General features: G+C 45.3%; 1 protein-coding gene across 7 annotated transcripts in view; it reads right to left on the bottom strand.

The window, feature by feature from the left end:
- Nucleotides 1–195: 195 nt before the first annotated feature.
- RAPGEF1 (Rap guanine nucleotide exchange factor 1) overlaps nucleotides 196–23,215 on the bottom strand; it is a 76,473-nt gene continuing 53,453 nt past the window's right edge. For 4 of the 7 annotated variants that reach the window (XM_088147067.1, XM_088147065.1, XM_088147068.1 and 1 more), the window contains exons 12-26: nucleotides 20,569–20,874; nucleotides 19,761–19,859; nucleotides 16,482–16,567; nucleotides 15,348–15,459; nucleotides 14,731–14,821; nucleotides 14,070–14,154; nucleotides 12,740–12,832; nucleotides 12,197–12,382; nucleotides 10,329–10,413; nucleotides 9,342–9,436; nucleotides 8,112–8,190; nucleotides 7,486–7,587; nucleotides 6,574–6,671; nucleotides 5,459–5,587; nucleotides 196–3,579 (exon numbers count right to left, since the gene is read on the bottom strand). In XM_088147067.1, the coding sequence (XP_088003193.1) occupies nucleotides 3,429–3,579; nucleotides 5,459–5,587; nucleotides 6,574–6,671; nucleotides 7,486–7,587; nucleotides 8,112–8,190; nucleotides 9,342–9,436; nucleotides 10,329–10,413; nucleotides 12,197–12,382; nucleotides 12,740–12,832; nucleotides 14,070–14,154; nucleotides 14,731–14,821; nucleotides 15,348–15,459; nucleotides 16,482–16,567; nucleotides 19,761–19,859; nucleotides 20,569–20,874 (1,797 nt within the window). In that variant the 3' untranslated portion in view covers nucleotides 196–3,428. The remainder of the gene's footprint in view (nucleotides 3,580–5,458; nucleotides 5,588–6,573; nucleotides 6,672–7,485; nucleotides 7,588–8,111; nucleotides 8,191–9,341; nucleotides 9,437–10,328; nucleotides 10,414–12,196; nucleotides 12,383–12,739; nucleotides 12,833–14,069; nucleotides 14,155–14,730; nucleotides 14,822–15,347; nucleotides 15,460–16,481; nucleotides 16,568–19,760; nucleotides 19,860–20,568; nucleotides 20,875–23,215) is intronic. The other 3 variants (XM_088147069.1, XM_088147071.1, XM_088147070.1) reach the window with 2 other exon arrangements.

Raw genomic sequence — 23,215 nt, 5'->3', positions numbered from 1 at the left:
GAGTCAGCCAAGTTAAGATCACTGAGGACAATTTTGTAAAGGTTCATCAGGTTCCCCTGTTGACTTCCACAACTGAACTGAACCTACCCTTTTTCCTCTCCTTCCTCACGGCCCGTCTCTCTAGCCAAACTCCGATTTAAACCTTTTGCTTCCCAGAAAATGAGTAAGATGCTGCCACCGTTAAGGAGTAGGAAAGTTGAAGAAGGGAAAAAGAAAAGCAACTCCATTGGATCAGGTTCAGAAACAGGGACTAATTCAGAGCAGTTTTTAGGGAATAGAGATATATTTCCAGACACGACATCCTGGTGAGTTGCAAACAATCCCCCCTACCAAATATGGCCTTCGTTTCGAGTTGGGCAAGGCTACGCTCATTGGTTCATGAACTCAGGTGAACACAGGTGAGTTCATGTCCTTCTTCCCCATTTTAAGATGCACCCATGGCACTCAGGAAGATGGATCTTCATCTGGATCCATTCACCTGTTTGCTCTTCCTGAGTGGACCGGGCAGGACCTTTGGACATGGATCACTACTGAAAACAGCAGGGTAGCCCTAAGACATTTTGAGACCTTAGCCAAGATGGTGGCCTGTCCTCCTCCTGTCCCACCAGGTTTCATTTCATGAGTAACGTCCTCCATCATGCCTAACGGGGTGGGATACATATAGCCCTGTCCTCCAACTGGTCAGCAGGATTTGCTGCCTGGACCACATCTCTCATTGCATCTAGTGATCCAGCTGGCCTTGAAGATACAAAATAGGACGACACTGATTATCTGACTTTAACTGCATTATCAGGATGTTGGAACACAGAGATCTTGGGTCAAGGCTCTGGCAAGAACATCTCCTATGTCCCCAAACATTTCAAATGTCAGGACTAAGCACTGGTTGTCCATTCTACCTCCAAGGTTCAGAGATCAGCTATGTCCCACAGCTTCCTAGATAGTTTTGTGTGAAATCCAACCTGCTGGGTTGTTCTCCAACATGGCCTTCTGCCACCAAGTGGTTAGAGATGATGTGTGATGAGGTGGGGAAGATAGGCTTGGGGTAGTAGCCATGATGTTCCTATGTCCCCCTCCCTAAAAGAAAATTTGCCAAAAGCTTCTCATTAAACAACGCTCAACCAAGGAAGTAGGTGTTCACGCAGGAGTGAAAAGGCCAAACACACTATTTGCACACTGTATCAATCACACCATGCCATATGCCATCATCACCATCATCATCTCACTCAGCACTTAGCTGGAAAAATTCTCTGCATCCGTTGGGGAATATTACACAGACTTTTCAAGACAATGCTGGTTACTTCCCTAAAAGGGAAGGTGGTGTTGGTAGTTCGTGAATCAAAAAGCTTTGTTGACAGAATGGTGCAAATCTGATTTTCTCCAGGAGGGTGTCCAGTTCCTAAAACCAGACATTGTTTGCTGTCCAGAACAAAGAACAAAGGGAGCCCTTCTTGGAAAATTTGAATCAGTTCAGATGTGGGAGGTTATTTTCTGCCCACTGAAAATACAGTTCTGATCCCCATGTTAAGGAGATGGAATTAAAGGAAGGATGTGAAGGGATTTTTCCTCGTTTGACTGCACACGGCCAAGGATGGGCGGCTTGTTCATCAACGGGCAACAGAGCAGCCAAGTGAGACGAGGTGAACATCAGAACAGGAGAGTTTTATTTTGCTTTCGCTGGTGATCGCTCCAAATCCTGTGCAAATTCCTTTGTGCAGGATTCTTTGCCCATGGAAGCCTTGGCAAAATGAAGAGGAAGGAAGAGGAGGAAGGAGGGAAAGGGGGATGATGGTGGTGGTGGAGGAGGAAAAGGAGAAGGGATGATGATGGTGGTGGTGCTGGTGGAAGAAATGAAGAAGGAAAAGGGAGAAGGAAAAAGAGAAGAAGGGATGAAGATGATGGAGGAGAAGGAAAAGAGAGAAGATTGGATGATGGTGGTAGTGGTGGTGGTGATGAAGAAGGAGATAGGGGATTTGTGAAGCAAGGAAACCTCAGATTTTCCAGATTTGGCCACTGCGTAGGAGGAGAAAATCAAAGCAGGAATGGGCTTCCTATTATTTCTTTTCATGCCAGAAACCCTGAACTCTCCCACATGGGAAAGGCAACACTTTTGGGAAGCAAACAGCTTTGGGCGCCTGATTTCAAGGAGCAGAGAATGGGGGAATCCTGGAAATTTCTCCAGCACATACCTTGAGGGAAGCGGAGGAAGGATAAAAATGCTGGCAGTGCAGCCTGGGAGTGGTAGTCCAACATATCTGAAAGGTGTGCTGGAATAGAATATTCGGGGGGATTCTGCCTCTTATTTTCATGGGGGGGGGCTAAATTTATGTTTGGCCATCACCTCTGGGGCCCAAAGATCCAAACCATCTTGGTTTAATCCTGCCCATGGTGGGCTTGATGTAAGTCCAGCGATCACCTAACCACCTCCATTCTGACCCTGGGCTGATGCCTTCACAGAGTAGAGATCTGTTTGTGTCTTTCCTATCCATTTTTTTTTTTTTAATAATTCCTTGCCAAAAAAACCCAAAAACCAACCCAAACCAAATGACAAACAGCCAAAAGGGGGGGGGGGGGGAGAAGTCCACGTGCCATTGAAACATGCACATCAAAACAAAAACAGAACAGTTCTAGATTCCCGTATGTACAGGCGGCTGTGTTTTTCTACATATTTACTGCGTTACAAGCTAGTACCATCACTAAATTAGACGTTTCCCATTCCATGGTGGAAATCAGGAAGTTGGGGTGGGGTGGGGAGGTCAGAGACGATGCCAGAGTCCCGGATTGAAGAAGGAAGCGATCCAAGTTTATGGAAGAGATTGAGAGAAGAACGGTCAGAAAAGCCATCCTCCAACTTCTGTTGTCCCTGTTCATAAGGGCTTTAGATCAACGACTTCATCCGATGGTGCTGTGTAAACACAAACTCTGCCAAGGAAGGTGGAGAACCAGGGCTTATCTCCACCCCACCCAGCCTCCCTGGCTCTACCTTTTCCAGGTTCTCTCATAGAGTGGAAGTATCTGAGATGGTTCTCCATGGAGTAGTCATCAGGAAACGCCCTTGACCAAACCCATCCTGGCTGGTTACACCTTGGCACGACACGAGAGATCTTGCTTTGCGTCCCTCTGAAGAGTGTGCAAAAATGTACGCTGGATGGGTCCCTCTCTCTCTCCCACCCCGCGCGCAAGTAAAACTTGGCGTTGGACAAAACAGAAAGTCACCAGTTCGGTTTCTTTTCCTTCCTTCTCTTTCCAAACTGGGAGGCTGATGTACGATGGCCCGACAGCTGTGGAAAAAGATCGGAGGGGAGGACATGGAGACTCTCCCACCACCAGCTCAGGAGGTGATGGAGATCTGGTCAGCGTGCCAAGGCTTAGGATTCTGCCCTCTGTGTAAGTTCCCAAATGGATGCTCACGGCCTCGCTGCTCCCCCCTTCTAAGTCTTCTCCTCCCGGTCTGTTTTTCGCCGCGTGATGTTTCGGGGTTTGATTTTGAGCGATAGTTCCCACAACGCCTCCTCGGCTAGGTGGTCGCTGAAGTCGTTGAAGAACGAAATGATGTCGTCGTTACGTCTGATGTCGTAATGGCTGCAAAGATCAGAGAGGAAGAAACTGCTTAAGACCGGAACGGATCAAGTTGCGTTTCCCTGGGGTTATAAAATGAGCGCAGGGTAAGCCCCACACGTTGGGGAAAGTGTAAAGAATTTGGACTTGTCTTCTTTTAACACAAATTTAACTCAGGCGATTAAGTTCAGGAGGAATAATCTGTTTGTAACTGCAGTAAAGAAGGCAGAAATGCCTTTTTCCTTTCTTTAACTACATTCTCTTCTGCACTTTTCTCTTTTTCTTTCTTTTCTTTATATATTTCTGCAGTTGTCTCTTGGCTATGTAAAAAGTTTTAACAAACATTAATAAAAAAAAAAAACCTCCGACAATTACTGTTATGACGATGCATTATGCCAAGTTTTTATTCCCTTTGTTTATTCCTACATTTTGGCCACTGTTTTGTACTAGCACTTTTTAACGTTTTCTTCTTCTTCTTGGCCGTGTGTTATTATTTTTGTGTATTGTTTTTTTTCTTATTAATTAAAAAGCGATAAAAAATTATAAACTAAAAAAAAAACCTCAGACAATTATATTAGACACTAAGTTGGCCTCACTAAATGCTTGTGATACCCCAAACGACACTTTTAAAACAAAAAGAATTGATAGCTTCCTTATTGACTGCAGCTAGATGGGAAAGCTAAGATCCTGGGAAACCAGAAATGATTTGAATATCTCCAAAAGTTGGCAAACATGCTGGAAAATAATGGGAAAATTTATCTCACTTTCACAATGATCCAGAAGATTATTTTTACTTTACTTGCTTTAAGCATTCTTTATGTGCATCAAAAGGTATAATGATTGTCTACCGCCCACTTCCAGGTTCCTAAATAAACTTAATTTTTTAAATATTCTATTTTTTCTTTAAGATTAAAGATTAGTTTGTTACCAAAAAAATTATTAAATACAATTTAAAAAGGGGAAAAATGGCTGTCTATGTGTTCCTCTCAGTTCTAAGATTCTTACAGTGCAGGAGGCAATAGGCCACGTACATCCAGAATGTCAAGCATGGCTTGTAAAACCGCATCTCTCCTGGTCATTCTGAATCCAACCCCCAGCATCCTGAACCACTGACCGCATGAGCAGGGGTGCTGGGGGTCATCATTCAGCCCATGTAATGGTATGTGAGAAAGACCTTGGGAGACTGGGCAAAGAGACATTGCCTGGGAAACGGTTAGATAAGAGACAGCATAGCCCTCAGCTGGATAGTGGGTGGAGCAAGAGGCTCAGAAGGGACCCTCCCTAATTTCTCAGGGTATAAAGGAGATGGGGGGAGAATTGTCCTTTCAGATTTGCAAGATTCTGTCAATGTAGCTTTAAAACAAAGTAGAATTAGCTCATTTGGTTGTGTTTCCTGTCTGGTTTGCCCAGCAAGGCCGATATCAACCAAAAGAGAAGGGGGGAGAATTGTACTCTAAGATTTGCAAGACTGATGTTGGCTTTGCCGGGTAAACCAGACAGGAAACACAACCAGATGAGCTAATTCTACTTTACTGTAAAGCTACATTGACAGAACCTTGTAAGTCTGAAAGGACATTTCTCCTCCCTGTCCCCTTTACAGCCTGAGAAACTAGGGAGGGTCTCTTCTGAGCCTTTTGCCTCACTTACTATGCAGCTGTGGGCTATGCTCCCTCTTATCTGACCATTCCCTTGGCAGTGTCTCTGGGTCCAGTGTCCCAAGGTCTTTCCCATATATCATTACAACCCAATTGTGAGAGACACAGCTTCCTTATTTCCTGGCTCTATGATTGATGAGTTGCTTGCCCTCTCCTGAAGCATGGTCCCAGTTCTCAGCATTCAGCCCAGTTCCCCAAAACATGGGCTTGGGGACCACAAAGCCATGGGAGGAGCAGAGGTGCCTTACACTTGCTGGAAGCGTCTCATGTTGTCCAGGATGTTGAACTGTTGCCATCGCTTGGAAAAGTTGACTTTGCCATCAATATAGTCTGGGTTTCCCAGGTGCACAAAGGTCAGGTCTTGTAGGATCAGGCCTCTGGAGCAGGAGAGAGGAGAAAGGGAAGAGCTTCCAGTTATGGCTTAGAAGAGCAACTCGTCTGGAAGGCAAAAGGGCTGCATTGGGGCTACAAGCTTTGGATGGAGAACTTTCTGGTTCTGCAAAAGCTGGTAAATCATAAACTAAGGAAGTGGGTTGGTCTGCACCTCTTAAGCCCACAGAGAAATACGTCATGCCAAATTACAGGTCATCCTCATTTAACAACCACAACTGGGACCGGCGACCTGGTCATTAAGCAAAACAGTTGCTAAATGAAACATCATGATTTTACAATCTTACTTCGGCTATGCTTTACAGAGCTGCAAAGGTCGTAAATGCAAGGATTGGTCATAAAGTTACTTTTCCATCACTGTCATAACAGCGAACAGTCGCTAAACAAGGATGACCTGTAATACTAACTAAGCTTAGCACTGCTGCATACAATGCGATGACTAGATCTTTCAGGGTCTGGTCGAACAAATTGTGAAAATGCAACTTTGGGGTTGTTATATGGCTGGAGAATAGAATCCATGATTCTCTCCCCCCCACCCCCCACCCTGATTCATTTGGAATATCTGCAAGTGTCAAATACTTCTCTCTGCTGAACAGGCAGGGATGGTGAGAAAAAATCCATCTGAACAGGGTTTTTTTTTAAAAAAAGAGGAAATGATAAGGCAAGGTCAAAAGAAATAGTTACGTTCAACCTGGAGAAGAGAAAAAACAAAGAGCACACAAGTATTCTAAAGATGCTTGGGGCCAATTACTTAGAAGAAAGCAAAGCATTCCTTGCTGCTGGACAGGATGAGACTAAAGCAAAGGAGGAGGAGGAGGAGAACTTTTGGATGAACCTGAGGACTAATTTCTTGAGGACCATTCAGCCCTTAGCAGGACCAACTGCTAAGCATGCTTTAGCTCAGGTTGAACAGATGGCTTTTGTGATGTTCTTCAAAGATATGAATAATGGCAGGGGCTGTGAAGCTACTCACAAGTAAGGAATACAAGGTGGTTCCACCTCAGAAAGAGCAGCTCGGTAAGCCCGGAAGGAGGATGAACTGTCAATCAGGGTACAATACTCAGCCAAGCCCTAGAAAATGAAGAAGAAAAGTAGTCTGTAACCTTAACTCTCAAGGATGAAATTCTATTCACAAATCCATTCCAGCTTCAGAATAGCAACACAGAGCTGAAGGAGACTGACCTTTCTCAAGGCAGTTCTGATTTCGGGGGTTGCTACTTTCATGGTTTGCATTGAGAATACAACGAGAGCTGGGCTGGCATTAAAAATGGCAGCTTCCCCCCTTCCCACCCTCTCCCGTTACACACAGAAAATAACAACACATATACAAAGCAAAACGGTGCTCTACAAGTTTCAATCGTCTAAATGTTCTGGATTAAGAGCCCATCGTAGCTCTGGATGATTTAAAGCGGATGTTGAAAAAAGAAACTCAAAATGAAAGCAAAAAAAAAAAGGAGCCAAAGTTTCTACCGTAGAGAAAACAACTCAAGAAAATTTCCCAAGAAGACTCCACGGCCCCTGACAAGCCACAAACACTCATGTTGATAATCCTACACATTTCTGATCAAAAGGGAAGGACAAGCCCAAACTGTATGAGCACATTATTAAGGTCTGAATTGCATTTCCAACAGCCAAGGGCTGATTTTTATGAACCTCCAATTCTTGTTACTTTGGTCATCTCAACCTTGGAGCTGGTAAGGTGTGATGGGCTAGCTTGGAAGAACTTTCTGAGATAGCACCAAACTCTTTCTTTCTTATTTATTTATTTATTCATTCATTCATTCATTCATTCATTCATTCATTCATTCATTCATTCATTCATTCATACATACGTATACAGGTAGGAGAAATATGCCTACAAAATAAGAAAGTAAAACCAACCAACCTCAGAGGTCTGTTTCTGCCATTCGAGGCGCCGAATGGGGGCCGAATCCAGTGCAGAGAGGATGGCCAAGTAGGAGTTGAAGTTGTTGAGTTTCCGTAAGTGCTGCAGCAAAAGGAAGAGTCATGGCAACTGCGTTCTGTGACTTATCTTTGCAACCTGTGAAGCCTCCCTGGCAGCCCTTGTTTTCCCATCTAAAATAGCCCCCTTGAAGGAGCTCCCTCCTGAGGTCCCTCCTTGGGATTGAAGGGAAGGGGACCAGGGAGAGAATTGTCCTTTCAGACTTGCAAGATTGATGTCAGCCTTACTAGGTAGACCAGACAGGAAACACAACCAGATATGCTAATTCTACTTTATTGTAAGGCTACATTAACAGAATCTCACAAGTCTGAAAGTACATCTCTCTCCCCGTCTCCTTTACAGCCTGAGAAACTAGGGAGGGTCCCTTCTGAGCCTCTTGCCCCACCCGCTATCCAACTGAGGGCTATGCTCCCTCTTATCTGACTGTTCCCTTGGCAGTGTCTCTTGGTCCAGGCTCCCAAGGACTTTCCCACATACCATTATAAGTTCCTTGGGCTGGGCCTCTACCTCCGTGCCCCTCCCCAGGGCATCCCTAGTTGGATCTTTACCTTCATGATTTTGATAAATTTCAGTAGCAGCCGCTCTCGATCTTGTGACTTTTCCTGCTGCATGATTATGGAACGGACCCTGTGGATTGGCAAAGGGGAGAGATCCACCAGAAGCATAACTTTCAGATAGTTTGTTGTACAAGACAAAACTGATTTCAACATTAAAAAAAAAAAAAAAGTCTGCAGGATCCCCTGGCCCGTTAGTCCTAGCTGTCCCCAAACAGGAGGCATGATTCCTTTCTCTCTTCAGCTTCGCCTCTCAGAGCCTGATCTTATTCTTCCTGGTAGGATGTTTCAGAACAAAGTTGTTTATGGTTTAAGAAGTTTATGGGAAAGTTTTAGATTTCTCCCTTTATAAGTTTTGGGTTCAAAAAGAATCAAAGAAAAGTGGGGTGATGGAAATAGTGAACCCTGAAGATTTAATTTAGACTTCTGCAGCTTAATGTCCCCAAATTTTTGGTGGTAGATCTGGGACACCCCCAAAGTTGCTATTAAATAAAGGGAACCATCAAATTAACTATATGTAACTTAATTTTAATTAAACCACATTTAATGTTTGTTCTGACTCCTCACCCCCCACCCCCCACCCCCCTATTGACACCTGTTGGATGTTCTTCTAGATGTTCTTCAAAAGACCAGTTTGGTTCTGGTCCCAGCCATGACAGGAATCCTAGGTTTTATTATGAATGAAATTATACATTCATCAAGTCACCAGCAGATCTTTCTCCATCATTTTTGCTTGTGCTTTTTTCTCATTCTATCTTTCTAGAGAAACATTATTTTGCAATTTGACCTAACCCAGTCTTTAAAAAAGGTCATTCAGAATAATTTTCTGGAAATTGAAGTCTGGTATCCCTGGAGATACCAAGTTGGAAGTGTTTCTATCAACCAGCTTTCCCCCACCTCCAGATGTGAGGTCTTGAAATTCTAGAATTCCCCAGCCAAGATGGCCACTGCTAAGAATTCTGGGAGCTGAAGGTTATCCTCCAGATGGATGGACTTCAATTTGCAGAATTCCCCACCCAGCATGGTCACTGCTGAGAATTCAGGGAGTGACCACATATATCTGGAGAACATCCAGCTTATATTAAACGCTCCAGAACAGCACAAAAGATATGTTTGGTGTCCAGCCTCTTGACAGCAGACCAACCCACAACTTGATATTAGCTCCTGCACAGAGTTATGAAGACCTCAGTGGGAGAAGACACAATATCCCTTGTTTTCTCTTACCAGTAAGACATATTATTAAAGTGCTCGGTGAACTGCGTCAAGTTGGGGCTCTTCTCCTCATTCTGCTCTTTTGCCCAAAGTAAAACTTCGGGGATCTGAAAGGGATGAAGGGAACTTAGAAAAGATACGTAGCTCTTCCATTACCCCAACAGCAAATTTAGAGCTCTCCAATCTGGGAAATTGAAACCTAAGCCAGATACACAAAGTCTCCAACTTAGTTTGATTGTCTATCTCCTCCCCTTGCAACCCCATCAGGCCTGTGATTTCTTCCAGGAAAAGCTCCAGAAAACTGGAAAGAAACGATACATTATTTGGTCATCAAGATCTGAAACTTCTAATGGGGATGAGCGATTATTTCCATTCAAAGTCTGCCTCCCGCTTTTCACCAATATATCCCCAAAGTTGGCGTGGGCCTATTTCTGATGGGGAAGAAAGACTTCAGGGGTGTTTGTTGGATCTCTCCCTACTCCTTGGATGTGGCATATGGGCTTTGGCCACCCGTTCCTGAATTTCAGAAAGCAGAGAGATATTTTCCTCTCCCTCTGGCCAGAGTGTAGCCCAAAGAGAGACCCTCTTGTCCTTAGACTTGGAAAAAAATCTTTTTTAGAAGCCAGAAATATCCATTCTTAGTTATGGGCAGTGACTTCAGAGCCCTGCCACAATCAAGGTAATCTAAGGTAGGTGATCTAAGCAGAGGGTTATGCAAAGATGCAACCGGTGGTTGGAGAGAGGGGACCTCTGTGTTGTTGCTGTGGCAGGAAGAACTAAAAATTATTCCGAGACCAGCTACTCCTTTGTTCTGAAAGGAAGCAAGCTCAAAACATCTGGACATCGTGCAGAGATGCAACGGGCACCCTCCTTTGGGAGAGGATTTTGACTTTATAGAACCACTGATATTTTATTTTATTTTTTTTAAAGAGAACATCTACTCTTAAGAGATGGTTGGAGTTATACGTCGGAGGCAAGTTCAACGCATCATCGTCATACCTCAATCTTATAAAACAGTTCCGCATCTAGGAGAGTAAGCTGTTCAGAGATCTCGTGACTGTGAAAATCATGGAGGGTGCCGGGCCTGGAAAACAGAAAAGATGAGAAAGGGAATGACTTTTACCCAGATGGATATATATTGGCTCTTCCAAGGGAGAAAAAAACATGAAATCAGGGGCTGAGCATGACATTCAACATCTCGTCCATTCGACTGCCGACGTAATTGGGAATATCAGCCAGTCTTTAGGAAAAAGGAACATCAACTCAGATTGGTGCAAAAAAGAGGTTTTTGGAATCAGGAATTGGGAGCTCTGAAACATGTAGAAGACCGGAAAAAGAGCAGCGTTCAGTTTTCAGTTCAACATCTAAGGTTTGTCGTTTCCACAACTGATTTGAAGGTTGGGATGAGAGCAGTGTGTGGTGAGTGCCTGAATTGGCAGGCAACATTAAACCAGGTTTTTAAAGACCTGTTAAATAATCCAGCATGGCTTTGTTTGCACAGAACTTTGAGTCAAAAAACCAAAACCAAACCCAACCCAATCAAACCACCTTCTGCCTTCATTGAATGTGTAAAATCATGATGAAGTAGAAGTCAGAAATCCATGCTGATGAATTGCAACTGATTGGGGCAGATGATGTAAAAATAATACTCTAACTTTAGCACTGCATTATCACTTGTTGTGCCTTAAATACACTGTTTCTGTCCACCTTTTCTCCATGGGATGCTCCCCAGATGTGTTCAACTACTCCAACCAACACATTTCATCCCAAAATTCATGCCCCCCAATTTTTCATAGCTTGGATTCCACCTAACAGGCCTGCTCTCCTGTTAGCTAAGTTATCTTCCCGAGCGCAGGGAATCACACACCAGAATGTGATAACCTGGATAGGCCTAAGCACTTCAGTGAACTTCAGGGTGGTTCAATCACTTCCAATGCTTTGCTCCCCAGCGCAGGTGACCACCTTGTGAAAATGCGCTTCTCCAAATGTTGACTGCCTAGTGGAGGAGCTCTGCAGTGCACAACTGCAGTACCACAGAGTTTAAGAACTCACGTGATACATAGATGATCTTGGCACCATTACAAATACAGTAATACCTCGGTTCACGAACGTTTCTGTTCACGAACAATTCGGTTCACGAACAGCAGTGTTCACAAAATTTTGCTTCTGTTCGCGAACTCCACCTCAGGTGACAAACACGACCCGCGGCCATCTCCCCTGCTCTGACACGTGGTTGTGGCTTCCTCTAGGCGAGATCGCGGTCCTTATGGAGGGGGACTCTCCCTCCAAACCATAACCGCCTCCCCACCCGCCTTCCTGTCCTCCACGCCAGAAGTCGCCTCAAGCAAGGTTAGTGTTCTCTCTCTTCCTACTGTACTGTACTGTACTTTGTCTCATATTTTTGTAGTTAAAAAGAAAACACATATGGTTCAGAACGGATTCACCTTATTTACATTGAACCTTAGGGGGAAATTTGATTCGGTTGGCGACCATGTTCATAGGGGTCAGAACGGATTCACCTTATTTACACTGAACCTTAGGGGGAAATTTGATTCGGTTCGCAACCAATTCAGTTCGCGACCAGAATCATGGAACGAATTCAGTTCGTGAACTGAGGTACCACTGTAAGTGGGATATTTATTTCTTGCTCAACCCCAACTCCAATGAAACCATTAATTTTATTCCTCGGGGAACAGGGATGTCACAAAAGTCATTGATCGGTTTAGCAAGTGGCAGCCGTGCACTGCGATGTTGGAGAACCTCTACCCTGGCACGCTGAATCTGAACATCAAGAACTATAGTTTCTTAGTAAAGATCCTGGTTTTCGTTCTGTTGCTCTGCCCTGCAGAGCCCATCACCCATCTCACCTGGCTGCCACCCATCGAGCAGCCAAAGGCTTGACCGAGTGGGCGTAACGCAGCATTTTCCTCTGGTCAACTTTGTCAAGGATGTTTTTGCGCAAGACCCGGGCGAGGCTAAGTTCTCCATTGCAGACCAAACGGAAGACCAGCTCCATCAGCAGCTTCAGGATCTCTTCGGTCAGCTCTACCAAACTGGGAAAAAAACGACTCCAGTGAGACCTTTCCGATCCACCCAGAAGTAGGTGACGAGACACCTTTGTGGATCACCAAGGTGGAGGCTCAGTTGGGGTCCTGAGAATCTGAGTTTTCACTGATCTTAAACAAGATCTTCAATGTGTTAGTCCTCATGGTTATAGGAGGAAATTCAACAGCCCACCGGCTACATCTACTGATGATATACTATGTTCATTTTACAGGAGGTAGAGTTGAATACAGGAATACACTGACCTATGTGTACTGACCTAAACCAAGAGACTGGTTCTACTTTCTTCTTCTTCTGCAGACCAAATCAAATCCCACCCAACCATACTGAACAGGGCCCCCACTCACCACAATTCATCCACCACTCGCACCAGGACAAAAAATGTGTTCTTGCTGACTCGTTTCTTATTGTTGTCTGGACAGTGACAGAATTTCTCATATGTTGGAGGGTGAGTTAAAGAAGCAACATCAGATGGTAACATCCAGCCAACCTTGGCTGGTTTTAAAAGAATCAAGAAGTCAGTCCCTGGGTGGGAAGCCATCAGCATTTCCTCAAGGCTGTAGGCTATGCTGGGAAGTGAGAAAACATTTTAGAAGAAGACAGTGACAAACCAGTTCCATATTGGTACCTAGAAAGTAAACTGATATGCACATGGAATCATTCAGTTGAGTCTGGATTAAGACTTTTCTTCTCCTTCTCCTACTCTTTCTCCTTCCCCTTCTCCTCCTCCTCTTCTTCTTCTCCTTTCTCTTCCTTCTCCTCTTCTTTTCCTTCTCTTCTTTTTTCCTCCTCCTCCTCCTCCTCCCTCGTTTTTCTAATTCAGGGTAGGGTCAAGTGACCAGAAAAATACAGTGGTACCTCTACTTACGAACTTAATCCGTTCCGTGACTCTGATCGCAAGTCGATTTGGTCGCAAGTTGAAGTAAATTTTCCCATAAGGTTCAATGTAATTACCGTTAATCCGTTCCGGCATCCGCGGACCACGCGTCAGGGGGGGAAAAACGGCCGCTGACCACGCGTCAGGGTGGAAAAATGGCCGCGGACCACGTGGCACGGGTGGAAATGGCTGCGGACCACGTGGAACGGGCGGAAAATGGCCGTGGACCACGCGGCAGGGCGGAAAAACGGCCACGGACCACGTGGAACGGGCAGGAAAATGGCCGTGGACCACGCGGCAGGGCGGAAAAATGGCCGTGGACCACGTGGAACAGGCGGAAAATGGCCATGGACCACGTGGCACGGGTGGAAAATGGCTGCGGACCACGTGGAACGGGCGGAAAATGGCCACGGATCTGGTTCGTAAGTCGAGGCAAGTCCGTAAGTAGAGGTAAATTTTTGGGGCCGGAGCTGGTCGTATCTCGAAAAATTCATAAGTAGGGGCATTCGTAAGTAGAGGTACCACCGTACATTGCTGTTGAAATCAGCGGGACCATGACCTCCTGTGAAATAAAGGTCCTTTTTGAAATATGTCCAACCCGGAGGACACAAAAGTTGTTGGAGAAGGAGCTTGCTTTGTTTCGTTATCACTTGCTACTTCATGATCCCTCGGGGCAGAAGGATAGGAAAAAATGTATCATCTAACCACACCCTACAATACCCGGCACCACACGCTTCTCAGGGTGGACCTCCAGATCCTGGGGTGGAGAAAGTCACCCGCCCAGTTTTCCAAAAGGATATCGGTATTGAAGCTTTTTGATGAGCTCTTCCGGGGAAATGAACGTCCGGTACGTCGTCAAGAAGGCTTCACAGTATAGCACCAGGTCTGGTGGAGGGAGGAAGCAAAGAGCAGACAGAGCAGCGAGTCCTTCTTCTGATCAAACAGATCAGATCAAACCCCCCTGGGGGCCGGGGGGGTTGGTTGCATCACCACTCCCACCCAGGGTGAGTTTCTAAGCGCTGTGACCCTGATGGCCAGGAGCACCCAGAGCGATGAGGTTTGGGCAAAGAGAAGACTGCACATTTTAACCAAACAGCAACCAGGGAAGCCATTAGTAGGAATCTCAGATGATCCCTCTGCCTTCCAGATCATGGGCTAGCTCAGGTTGCAGACAGAGGGTGGATGTAAGAGGTTGAACACCCCCTGCCCCATGCACACACTCACAGACACTCTCCCTCATATGCACACCCAACAATAACCACCGCTGAGATTGTCTTTCCAGCAGGTGATCTGGTCCATTTCTCATTCGAATGAAGCTCAGCAGCTCCTGTTCAGGGATCCCATTCAAAAATCCTTCCTCCAGCCTCTCTGTCTCTCGTCTGCCAAAATCTAACTGGGCAAAGCATCAAGCTGGGAGTGAGGGCTTTGCCCCAGGGCTAACCCACATTCCTTCCATCGTACCTTTCACCGTCCCCTCCACAGTGGCCGTCTCAGTCGCGTGCACCAAAAGAATGTCTCCTGATCCACCACGTACGTCCGGGCCATCATCACCCTGCGATGGGGGAGAACCCCAAAGAAACTAAGATATGATGCACAAATTTTCTTTTGACACTCTAACTGCCTGTTTCCTGAACAGATTGGGCCATGGGGTAGATATGGTCAAGAGAAAGAAATATATAAAAAAGTGACTTCCAACCTTCATCACAAGTATAAACACTTTTCGTAACTTTTCACCTCCTCTTCATTTGCAACCCATGATCTCTTCATCCCATGTCCCATCTCTTATCCATAAACAAATCCATAAACACTGTCCTTTCAGTCCTGGTGTCAGCAAAAGTCCATTAAGGAGTTGCCAGAAATAACAACTGATCTATTTTAATCTTGATCAAATAAACCAACTGTATATTCCTTCCTAGAAACTTGGGTTCTTAAAGGAGGAGGAAGGTGCTCAATCACATTGTGCAGAACCTGAGTTCAGCCCAATATTTCTTTCCTTGCCATTTATAATTAATCTAGCCTGGTTTCAAGCACAAAACTGAAAGCATGAAAACAACCCAAAAGGGGAAGAGGAGACTTACCTCCTGCTTTAACGTCAATCTGGACATGATTTCATTGTGGTTAACTAGGGACAATTCATCCACTTCTTCCTCCATCTGAGGGTTTTCCAAAGATTCTAGTGACTTATGTGGTCTGGATGTAAGACAAAAGTGATGTGTTGCATTGAAAGAAAGCCTATCATCACTAGGTTTCTAGTCCTCATGGTGTTTGGAAGGAATTGAATACAGGCCAAAGGTTAACCATGGAAATGTGGATTTCATCTGAAAATCTTGCTTTGTGTTTATTAGAGTCCCCCAGAGAATGCTTAAAAACAGATGGATATTATATTTGTGTATGTTTTGACATTCTAAAAAAATACAATGACTCATACAATTTGGTCATGTTCCTTCTTGGCTTCAAGTCATCACATTTTTTAGTACAACTGTGGGGGAAAACTCAGTAGTCAGAGATACAAATATGATGCTAAATTATATTCCAGAAATATATCTACTGAGCCTGGGGTTGGCTGAGATAATTATTCTATGCAGGTGAAAATGAAATAACACTCCAGAAGTTGAAGAGTGGATTCAAGAGATGTGCTCTTTGTCAATTTTTTACATGTCTTTATCTGGTAGAATTAAGATGGAGTAGTATGTTTTTATACGGTCTAGATTTAATAGCATGTCAAGGAACCAAGCTAGCGGTATATTAATATGGATCTTTTTCCCCCCTTCTTTTTTAAAATTAAAATTTAAAGAAGTAAAATAAAAAAAAGTAAATTAAAAAAGTAAAATTAAAATAAAACAATTAAAAAATATCAACACACACACAAACACGTATTACATTATCAAGGTTGCCTCGTTTTTATCTTTGTGAAATTTTAACACGAAGATAAAAAGATTAAAAATTAAAATTTTCAGTTTTAACAAAGGTAGTGGAAATGCTGATTTGGGGAAGGGGGGGGGAGACGGGTGGTGAGAAAGAACAAAAAGATAAACGTAACAAACTGGAAAAAAGAGATCACATGGGAGAGCCAACGGGATCAAGACCGAACTCTCTCATGTGGCGTTTGCAGAGGACTCATGAGAAAGGCATCAGAATATTGCTCCTCCTGTGTTGCGGTAAACCTATAAATGTCTGCACTAAGCCCCGTCAACAGGAATGTTAAACCTCACCTTTCATTCTCATGGTTTTCCTTCCCTGGGGTCCCACTCAGAGATGCAGAATCTTTTATATGGTCATCCTTAATTACTGGAGATTCCTGGAAGAAAGTTGGGGGGGGGGAGACTTGTATCATTAGCCCGGTGTGTCTGAGGATACCACCCAGAACTCCAGGTGAAGTTCTGAGCAAGTTCTCCCCTTGGCCTTTCTGAACTGAGTAGAGAAAGGCAAATTGGAGAACCTGCTAGAACTTCACCCAGAACGTCTCTTCTGCTTCAAATCCTTAGGAAAGAAAATCCACACCAAAGAGTTGCCAACTTTTCATACTTTAATGGTATGTGGGAATGACCTTGGGAGAAGGGAGAAGAGACGCAGCCAAGGGAATGATTAGATAAAAGGCAGCTTAGCCCTCAGCTGGATAATGGAAAGGGCAAGAGCTCAGAAGAGACCCTCCCTAATTTCTTGGGCTGTAAAGGTGACGGGGAGAAATGTACTTTCAGACTTGCAAGATTCTGTTAATGTAACCGTATAATAAAGTAGAATTAGCTCATCTAGCCATACTTCCTGTCTGGAATACCTCTCAAGGCTGACACATACATTCCAGCAAAATATTTCACGAGATTAAGAAGAATCTGGCTTGATAGACAACAGGCTATGGGCTGCCGTTAGAATTTTTGTGCATCGCTTACCACAAAAGGGGGCAAAACTGTGCCACCTGTTTTCAGCAGTTGCCCTGGGATGGGGATCCAGAGCCAGCGCAAGGGCTGCATCTCAGGGAGGGGACACACAAAATCCTGGACCTGGATTTGCCAACCCTATTTTGGGGAAACCCCTCCTAACTGGAGGAGAGCGGAGACCTGGCTGGAAATGTAGCCTCCATTTCAGGGTCTCCAAAAGGAGTCACCTAACAGGGAGATGACATCGAAGCAGGACAGATGGCTTGGGTGTGTGTGTGTGTTGTGTGTGTGTGTATGGGGGGAATTTTTTAGCCTAATTTCTCTCCCTCCCCAGTCCTTCCCCTGCACCAGATGTTTCACTGGACAGATTTGGTCAAAAACATTCCACAAAACTACTGATGGTTTGATGTGAGATGACTGGGGTAGGAACTGTCTCGTCTTCTTGACACTTTATTCTCTTGTACAGATCAGCGTATTTATTGGGAAAAAATTCCCACCAGAATCAAACTAGGATGTATTAGGTGGCAAACTAGGATTGGATGAGGTCCAGAACTTTACAACAAGTAGTTAGGGACCAGTTTTATTTGAAGAAGGTGACTCAGATCTCAAGGGAGTGCATCTTTTCTCTAGGCATAGTAAGATCTAGACCATCAGTCTAGTGAGTTAAGACTGTTCTGCTCATTTGGGGTTTTTATTCCCTTCTTCCCTCACCCAACAGCTTAGGGAAAAATATAAACCTGGTTTGTGAGAAGCGGTGCTATATGTACGAGCTGCTGTTGCAACAGAATGTTACCCTTGCTTTAGCAAAATAAATTCTTTGCTAGCTACCGGGGTGTTAGCATGACCGTTGCTCTAGAATGGATAATCACAAATCGGAAGGGGGTTTCTTATGTGTGTCATATCATGCAAGGACTTGCCAGCCATCAAACACTTATTCTGTCTCTTAAAAAAAGAAAATAATTCTGCTCAAGGCACCTATTACCTTCTTGCAATTCTCAAAGCCGACCCAAATTCAAATCATTTGTTTCAGCAAATACACAATTTCATTCCTACATCGGTACTTGCCTGCTGAAAAGGCCAGAAATGCATTCTAGAAACGGAAGATGTCGATCCGTGTTTTTCAAACTTGGCATCTTGGAGATGTGTGGACTTCAACTCCCAGAATTCCTCAGACAGCATACTGGCTGGGGAATTCTGGGAGTTGAAGTCCACACATCTTCAAGTTGCCAAGGCTGAAATACACGGATGTAGATGAACCCAATTTTCTCTTTGCTGAGAAACCTGGTGACTTCTTCAGTTCTCGCATCCCCAAGCAATCAAATCCATCAAATTCTTCTACAAAGACATTAAAGTACAGAGTTTACATCTTCTAGCTGGAAACACGCAGTGCAACAGACAGAGGGGGAATTCAAGTCCACAGAGAATGATAGGAAAGTCCTTAGCAGAGGTGGTTAAAAGAAAAAAAAATGCTTTTCCCATTCTGGGTAGGAATTCTGAATTCTGGGAGCTAAAGATCTTTATAGAGGGAGATACGAAACACAACTGGTTGGAAGTGGATTCAACAGGGGATCTCCAATGAAACAGGCTAACAACAACAACAGATTATTTCAGATTCTAGCCAGCCACCGATCACCTTTTGCATGACATCCATCTCACCCCTACATTGCCACCCATTCCTGATTCGGCTTATTTTCCATGTTTACTCAGTATACTTAAATCCCCTTGGGGTGTTTTTGATCCTCCCTTTCTTAAACGTCCTTCTTTCTTACACCCTGCAGGTCTAGGACTTCTCCCAAGGCCTGCCAATACTTCTTAGTTTGATTTATTGAGTTTTTAGACACGGCAATCAAAAGACTCGGGGCACCAAGGTGGCACTTTTCTGGCAGAATTAAAAACTGAGCGAATGAGCCCTTCGAATTTAGAATGATGAGGGTCTTAATCTCCAAAGATTGGACTATCTTGTTACTATATATCAGTGTTTCTCAACCTCAGCAACTTTAAGATGGGTGGACTTCAACTCCCGGAATTCAACTCCCCAACTTCCCAGGCTGGCTGGGGAATTCTGGGAGTTGAAGTCCACCCATCTTAAAGTTGCTGACGTTGAGAAACACTGATATAGATGGTCCAAGTCTCTGTCCTTTCATGAATCCAAAGATATGACATCCTTCTGCAGACTTCTGCCAACAGATGACATCAGCTTTTCTAAAATGTGCTCTGTGTTTCTCATGACCTGCCCTTCCCATGGAGATGAGCATATTAAGCCGTTTCTTTTTTACCGTCCCATATCCTCAGCGGGTTAATTTAAATTTCAAACCATTCGAGGCATTGCACCCCAAGTCTTAACGCTCCTTCCGGCCCTAAGTTTCTACAGTTTCCCACCTCCTGAAGTCCATGCCCAACAGCAAGGCTTGATCAGAAGCAAGACCACAATTTACACTATGGCCCGGTTCTACCGAGCAAGAAAATCCAACCAAAGGAACACGCTCATTTTGGAGAAGGCCCCCCCAAGGTAGTTGTATTATTCCTGTTCCTGGTTTCCAGGAAGCATGCAAAGCCACTAATGATGGTCAGCCTGGTTTTACTTACTCCTTAAATGCTCAGCCTGGTTTTACTTACTCCTTCAGAGCGGGGAGGGAGAAGTTCCCCATTGCTTTGACCCGAGGAATATAGATTGACGTATTCACCCTCCCCTGCCGCCTCGCCAACGTTGTCACTCTATAGAGACAGAAGGGGAGGGAAGGAGAGGGATGACCCCACCTTGCAGGAAGAACGCAGCACCCCCAGCAAAGCACGATGGGACAAGTGACACCAGATGGCCTCACAGACTGAGACATTCCCAGCTATTTGGAGACAGCAGGCAGGAACCTACGCAGTGTTTGGGACATGCCCCCCACCCATGCTACAAAAATCCCCCCCCCCACTTTTAAAAAAAGGTCCCAGTTGTTCCCAAAGCAATTCTGGGACAACTCACGAGGGGGTGTTTAGAACAGGTTCCTAAAACCACCTGGACGCGTCTTAATAGCCCACCACCCGAATTATAACTGCAAGAGTATTGCCCGTTAACGGTACATCTCAAAATGTGGGTGAGTGGCTGGGGAGAAGAAAAGATGACTTCTCAGGGGAAACCTGTTCTTGAAATTTGAACAGCTGGGCTTGTTTGGAGGCCCATATCCCACATTTCTAGAAAGGAAACCGTTTTCAGCTATCAAAAAGCCAGAGTTCGCAGGTGTTCACTCTCACTCAGGCCATGTTCTTACAGTAGTCACCTGGGATGACCAAGAGTCCCAGCAAAGGCAACCAGATGGGGAAATCTCCTATCTACTTGATGTCCCAACTGCCCACAGAAAGCTAAGCCAGCGGACGCTGAGCCATGCTCCCCACAGCCTGACCCACAGGGACAGCTGTACACCATCAGGGTTCTCACCGAGGACTTCTGGAGAGAATCAGTGAAAGAGGGTTCAGAAGGAAGGCAGACAGAAGCAGTCTTGTTTATGCTGCTGTCCTGAGAAGAAGAGGAAGAGGAGGAGGAGGAAGCCCGCTCCACGGTGCCAAGGGGCTGGCCAGCCGGGGCTGGCCCTGCCTTCGGGTCGGAGTTCGGAGACTGGAGTGCAGGTGGAAAAGGCTGAGGAGGAGAGGAGGAAGTGGCAGAGGTAGATGAAAGAAAGGGAGTGATGGAAACTTGGCCCCGTGGCACAGAGTCTTGAGAGAAAGACCTGAAGACTGATTTGTACTGAGAGGGGCGGTGATGGTGGTGGTGGGAGAAGAAGGGACAATGATGACGTGGAAGGGAAGAACACACCAAGCCAACGAGAAAGGACAAAGTGGGGGGAGCAGATGAGTGGGAGAAGGGGAGGGGAGGAGAGAAAAAGACAGAGAAAAGAAATTAGAACAACGTACACAGTAACAGAAGGTTAGCTACAAGCAAAGCTTGATGAACCCTTGACTTCAGTTGACCTTCCTCATGGTAGCTCTACAGACTCTAGAGTGTGTTTTCCCTACTCTGGTGGCCTTCAGACGTCCTAGGATTTCCAGCCATCTCAACTGCGTGAACTGTAGCCCCTCGTGTTAGGAAGGGCGGCTATATACTTTTAATAAAATAAATCCATAAAAAATCCCTACAACGGAATGCCTGAACTTCATCAAACAGAGAAACGCGGTTGCTTCTAATCCATGACGCCGCAAACATTATCGCCCTAGATGGAAAGATATTTCTGGCTCCGGAGTTCCTTGTCTCAAGTGTTTTCTCTCTTTCCCAGTCTGACATCAGCCTGGGTAGCTGAATTATCCCAACTCTGCAATAGTCTTAGCTAAGAAAGTTTCACCCCAGCATCTTCAGGAGCTGGGGTAGACTGGCACCTGAGCCCCTCCACGTTGCAGACCCGCTTGCTAAGAACCCCAAGGCCAAAGCCATGAAGAGAACTGACTTAGATTCTCCCTCGCAGGAAAAAGGAGACCTCAAAAATCTAGAATGAATTATGAAAGCATATAAAGGCTTTTAGCAGAAGCGGTCCATCTGCAAGTGGCTGGAGGCCAGGGAATTGCTCTTTTGTCTGATGGAACGAGGCTTACGAAATTGGACGTTCCGTCTTCCGGCCCCGCCAGCCCTCTTTGGCTCTTCTGCTCAGCATGTCTGGAAGCAGTGCCGGGATTTTAAATATGCAATCATGCTGGGCCCAGTGCCAAACGCTAACCAAACTGCTTGGAAATGCACGTTGCGTAGGGTGAAAAGTCCACCCCTTGTTGCAAGCAAGCTAGCAAGCAAGCAATTGGCCTTTCGCTTTGGTCTTGGTGGATGCCCAGCTCAGCCCACGGACACCGCGGCCAAGAGCTCTGCTCGGTGGACCCTCCCCCCAGCTCTCCACACTTCAAGGATGATCCCCCTGGGGACCCCAGGCCAAAGAAAGGCTGAGTCCGTTCTGCAGAATTACCGTCAGCTTAGCGTTCCCAGTTCCCTTGGAAGCGAGCTGGCGTCTGCCTCTCCCCACTGCCGTCACGCCTGCCCTGCTCCTCGGGTCAGAGAGGTGACAGCAGCCGCTGACACAGCAGAGAAAAGTCCCCGCCCGCTGCTCATCCCACAGGGAAAATGGGAAGAAGGCAAGGCAGAAGAGAAGTTTTAGAAAAGGAGGGCGTTCTTTCCAAAGTCGTTCTGCAAAAGCCACACTATGGAGCGAGGAGATTTCAACCATTCAGTACAGGTGAAGATCTTGCTCAAGTCCAGGGCCTGGGCAGCATTAGAAAAGGGAAGTGGGGCAAGGAAGGAATGTTTCTGGTCCCCAGTGATAGGTTTCCCTGCTTTCTCAATGGCCGGCCAATCTATAAAAACCTGGATGTACCTACTGGACCTGGTTCAGGTTCACAACGAACTTCTCCATTTTCATTCTTCCCTTCTTCTCTCTTGTCCTGGGTATCATTTAGACACTGAACCGGAGGATGAGCTGAATCTGGTTTTCCACAGATAAGCAAGCCCCTGATCTAAGAAAATTTAACTTGTGGGTATGAAACTGGGTGCCCAAACTGGGTGCCCTTGAGAGATATGGAACGACCACTTCCAAAATCCTTGAAACTGCCCGTGTTCTTTCCCCATGGAGCCGAAGAAATGCCCTCTCTTTGGGCAAGCAATGAACATGATCAGCAGAAGATTCCACCCTATCTTCCCACGGCTGAGATTTGAAACTGCAGAAGTTTAACTGGCAATCAATGCCATTTCTTTTTGTTTGGCAACACGGGGTGAAAGGATGTGAGAGACTTTCTAGATAGCTTCTTAAATATAGGATAGAAAATTTGTTTCTCCTCCATCTAGGGAACACTGGACATGGATGACCAACATCTCATCAGTGTCTCCATACCTCTTCCTTTCCACCCATCCGAGGGCATCTCCAAGGAGTCCAAAATAGAATAATGAGTCTTTCCCCATCCACATTTTCCTGCCACAACAACCTTGAAAAGATGGTTGGGCTGAGAAAACGAGTTTCCCCTCTCATCCTTACCTCCTCTTTCTTCTCTGCCTTGGGCTTCACCCCCCTCCCCATTTGTTCTTTTCTCCTATTCTGTTTAGAAATAAAATCCTCTTC

The sequence above is a fragment of the Python bivittatus genome, unplaced genomic scaffold (genome assembly GCF_059951505.1).
Source record: "Python bivittatus isolate LINGU-HERP-01145 unplaced genomic scaffold, Pbiv_v1 ctg000160_np1212, whole genome shotgun sequence".
Taxonomy (NCBI): Eukaryota; Metazoa; Chordata; class Lepidosauria; order Squamata; family Pythonidae; genus Python; species Python bivittatus.
Note: the sequence above shows the minus strand (reverse complement) of the source record. Positions and strands in the feature narration are given on the sequence as shown.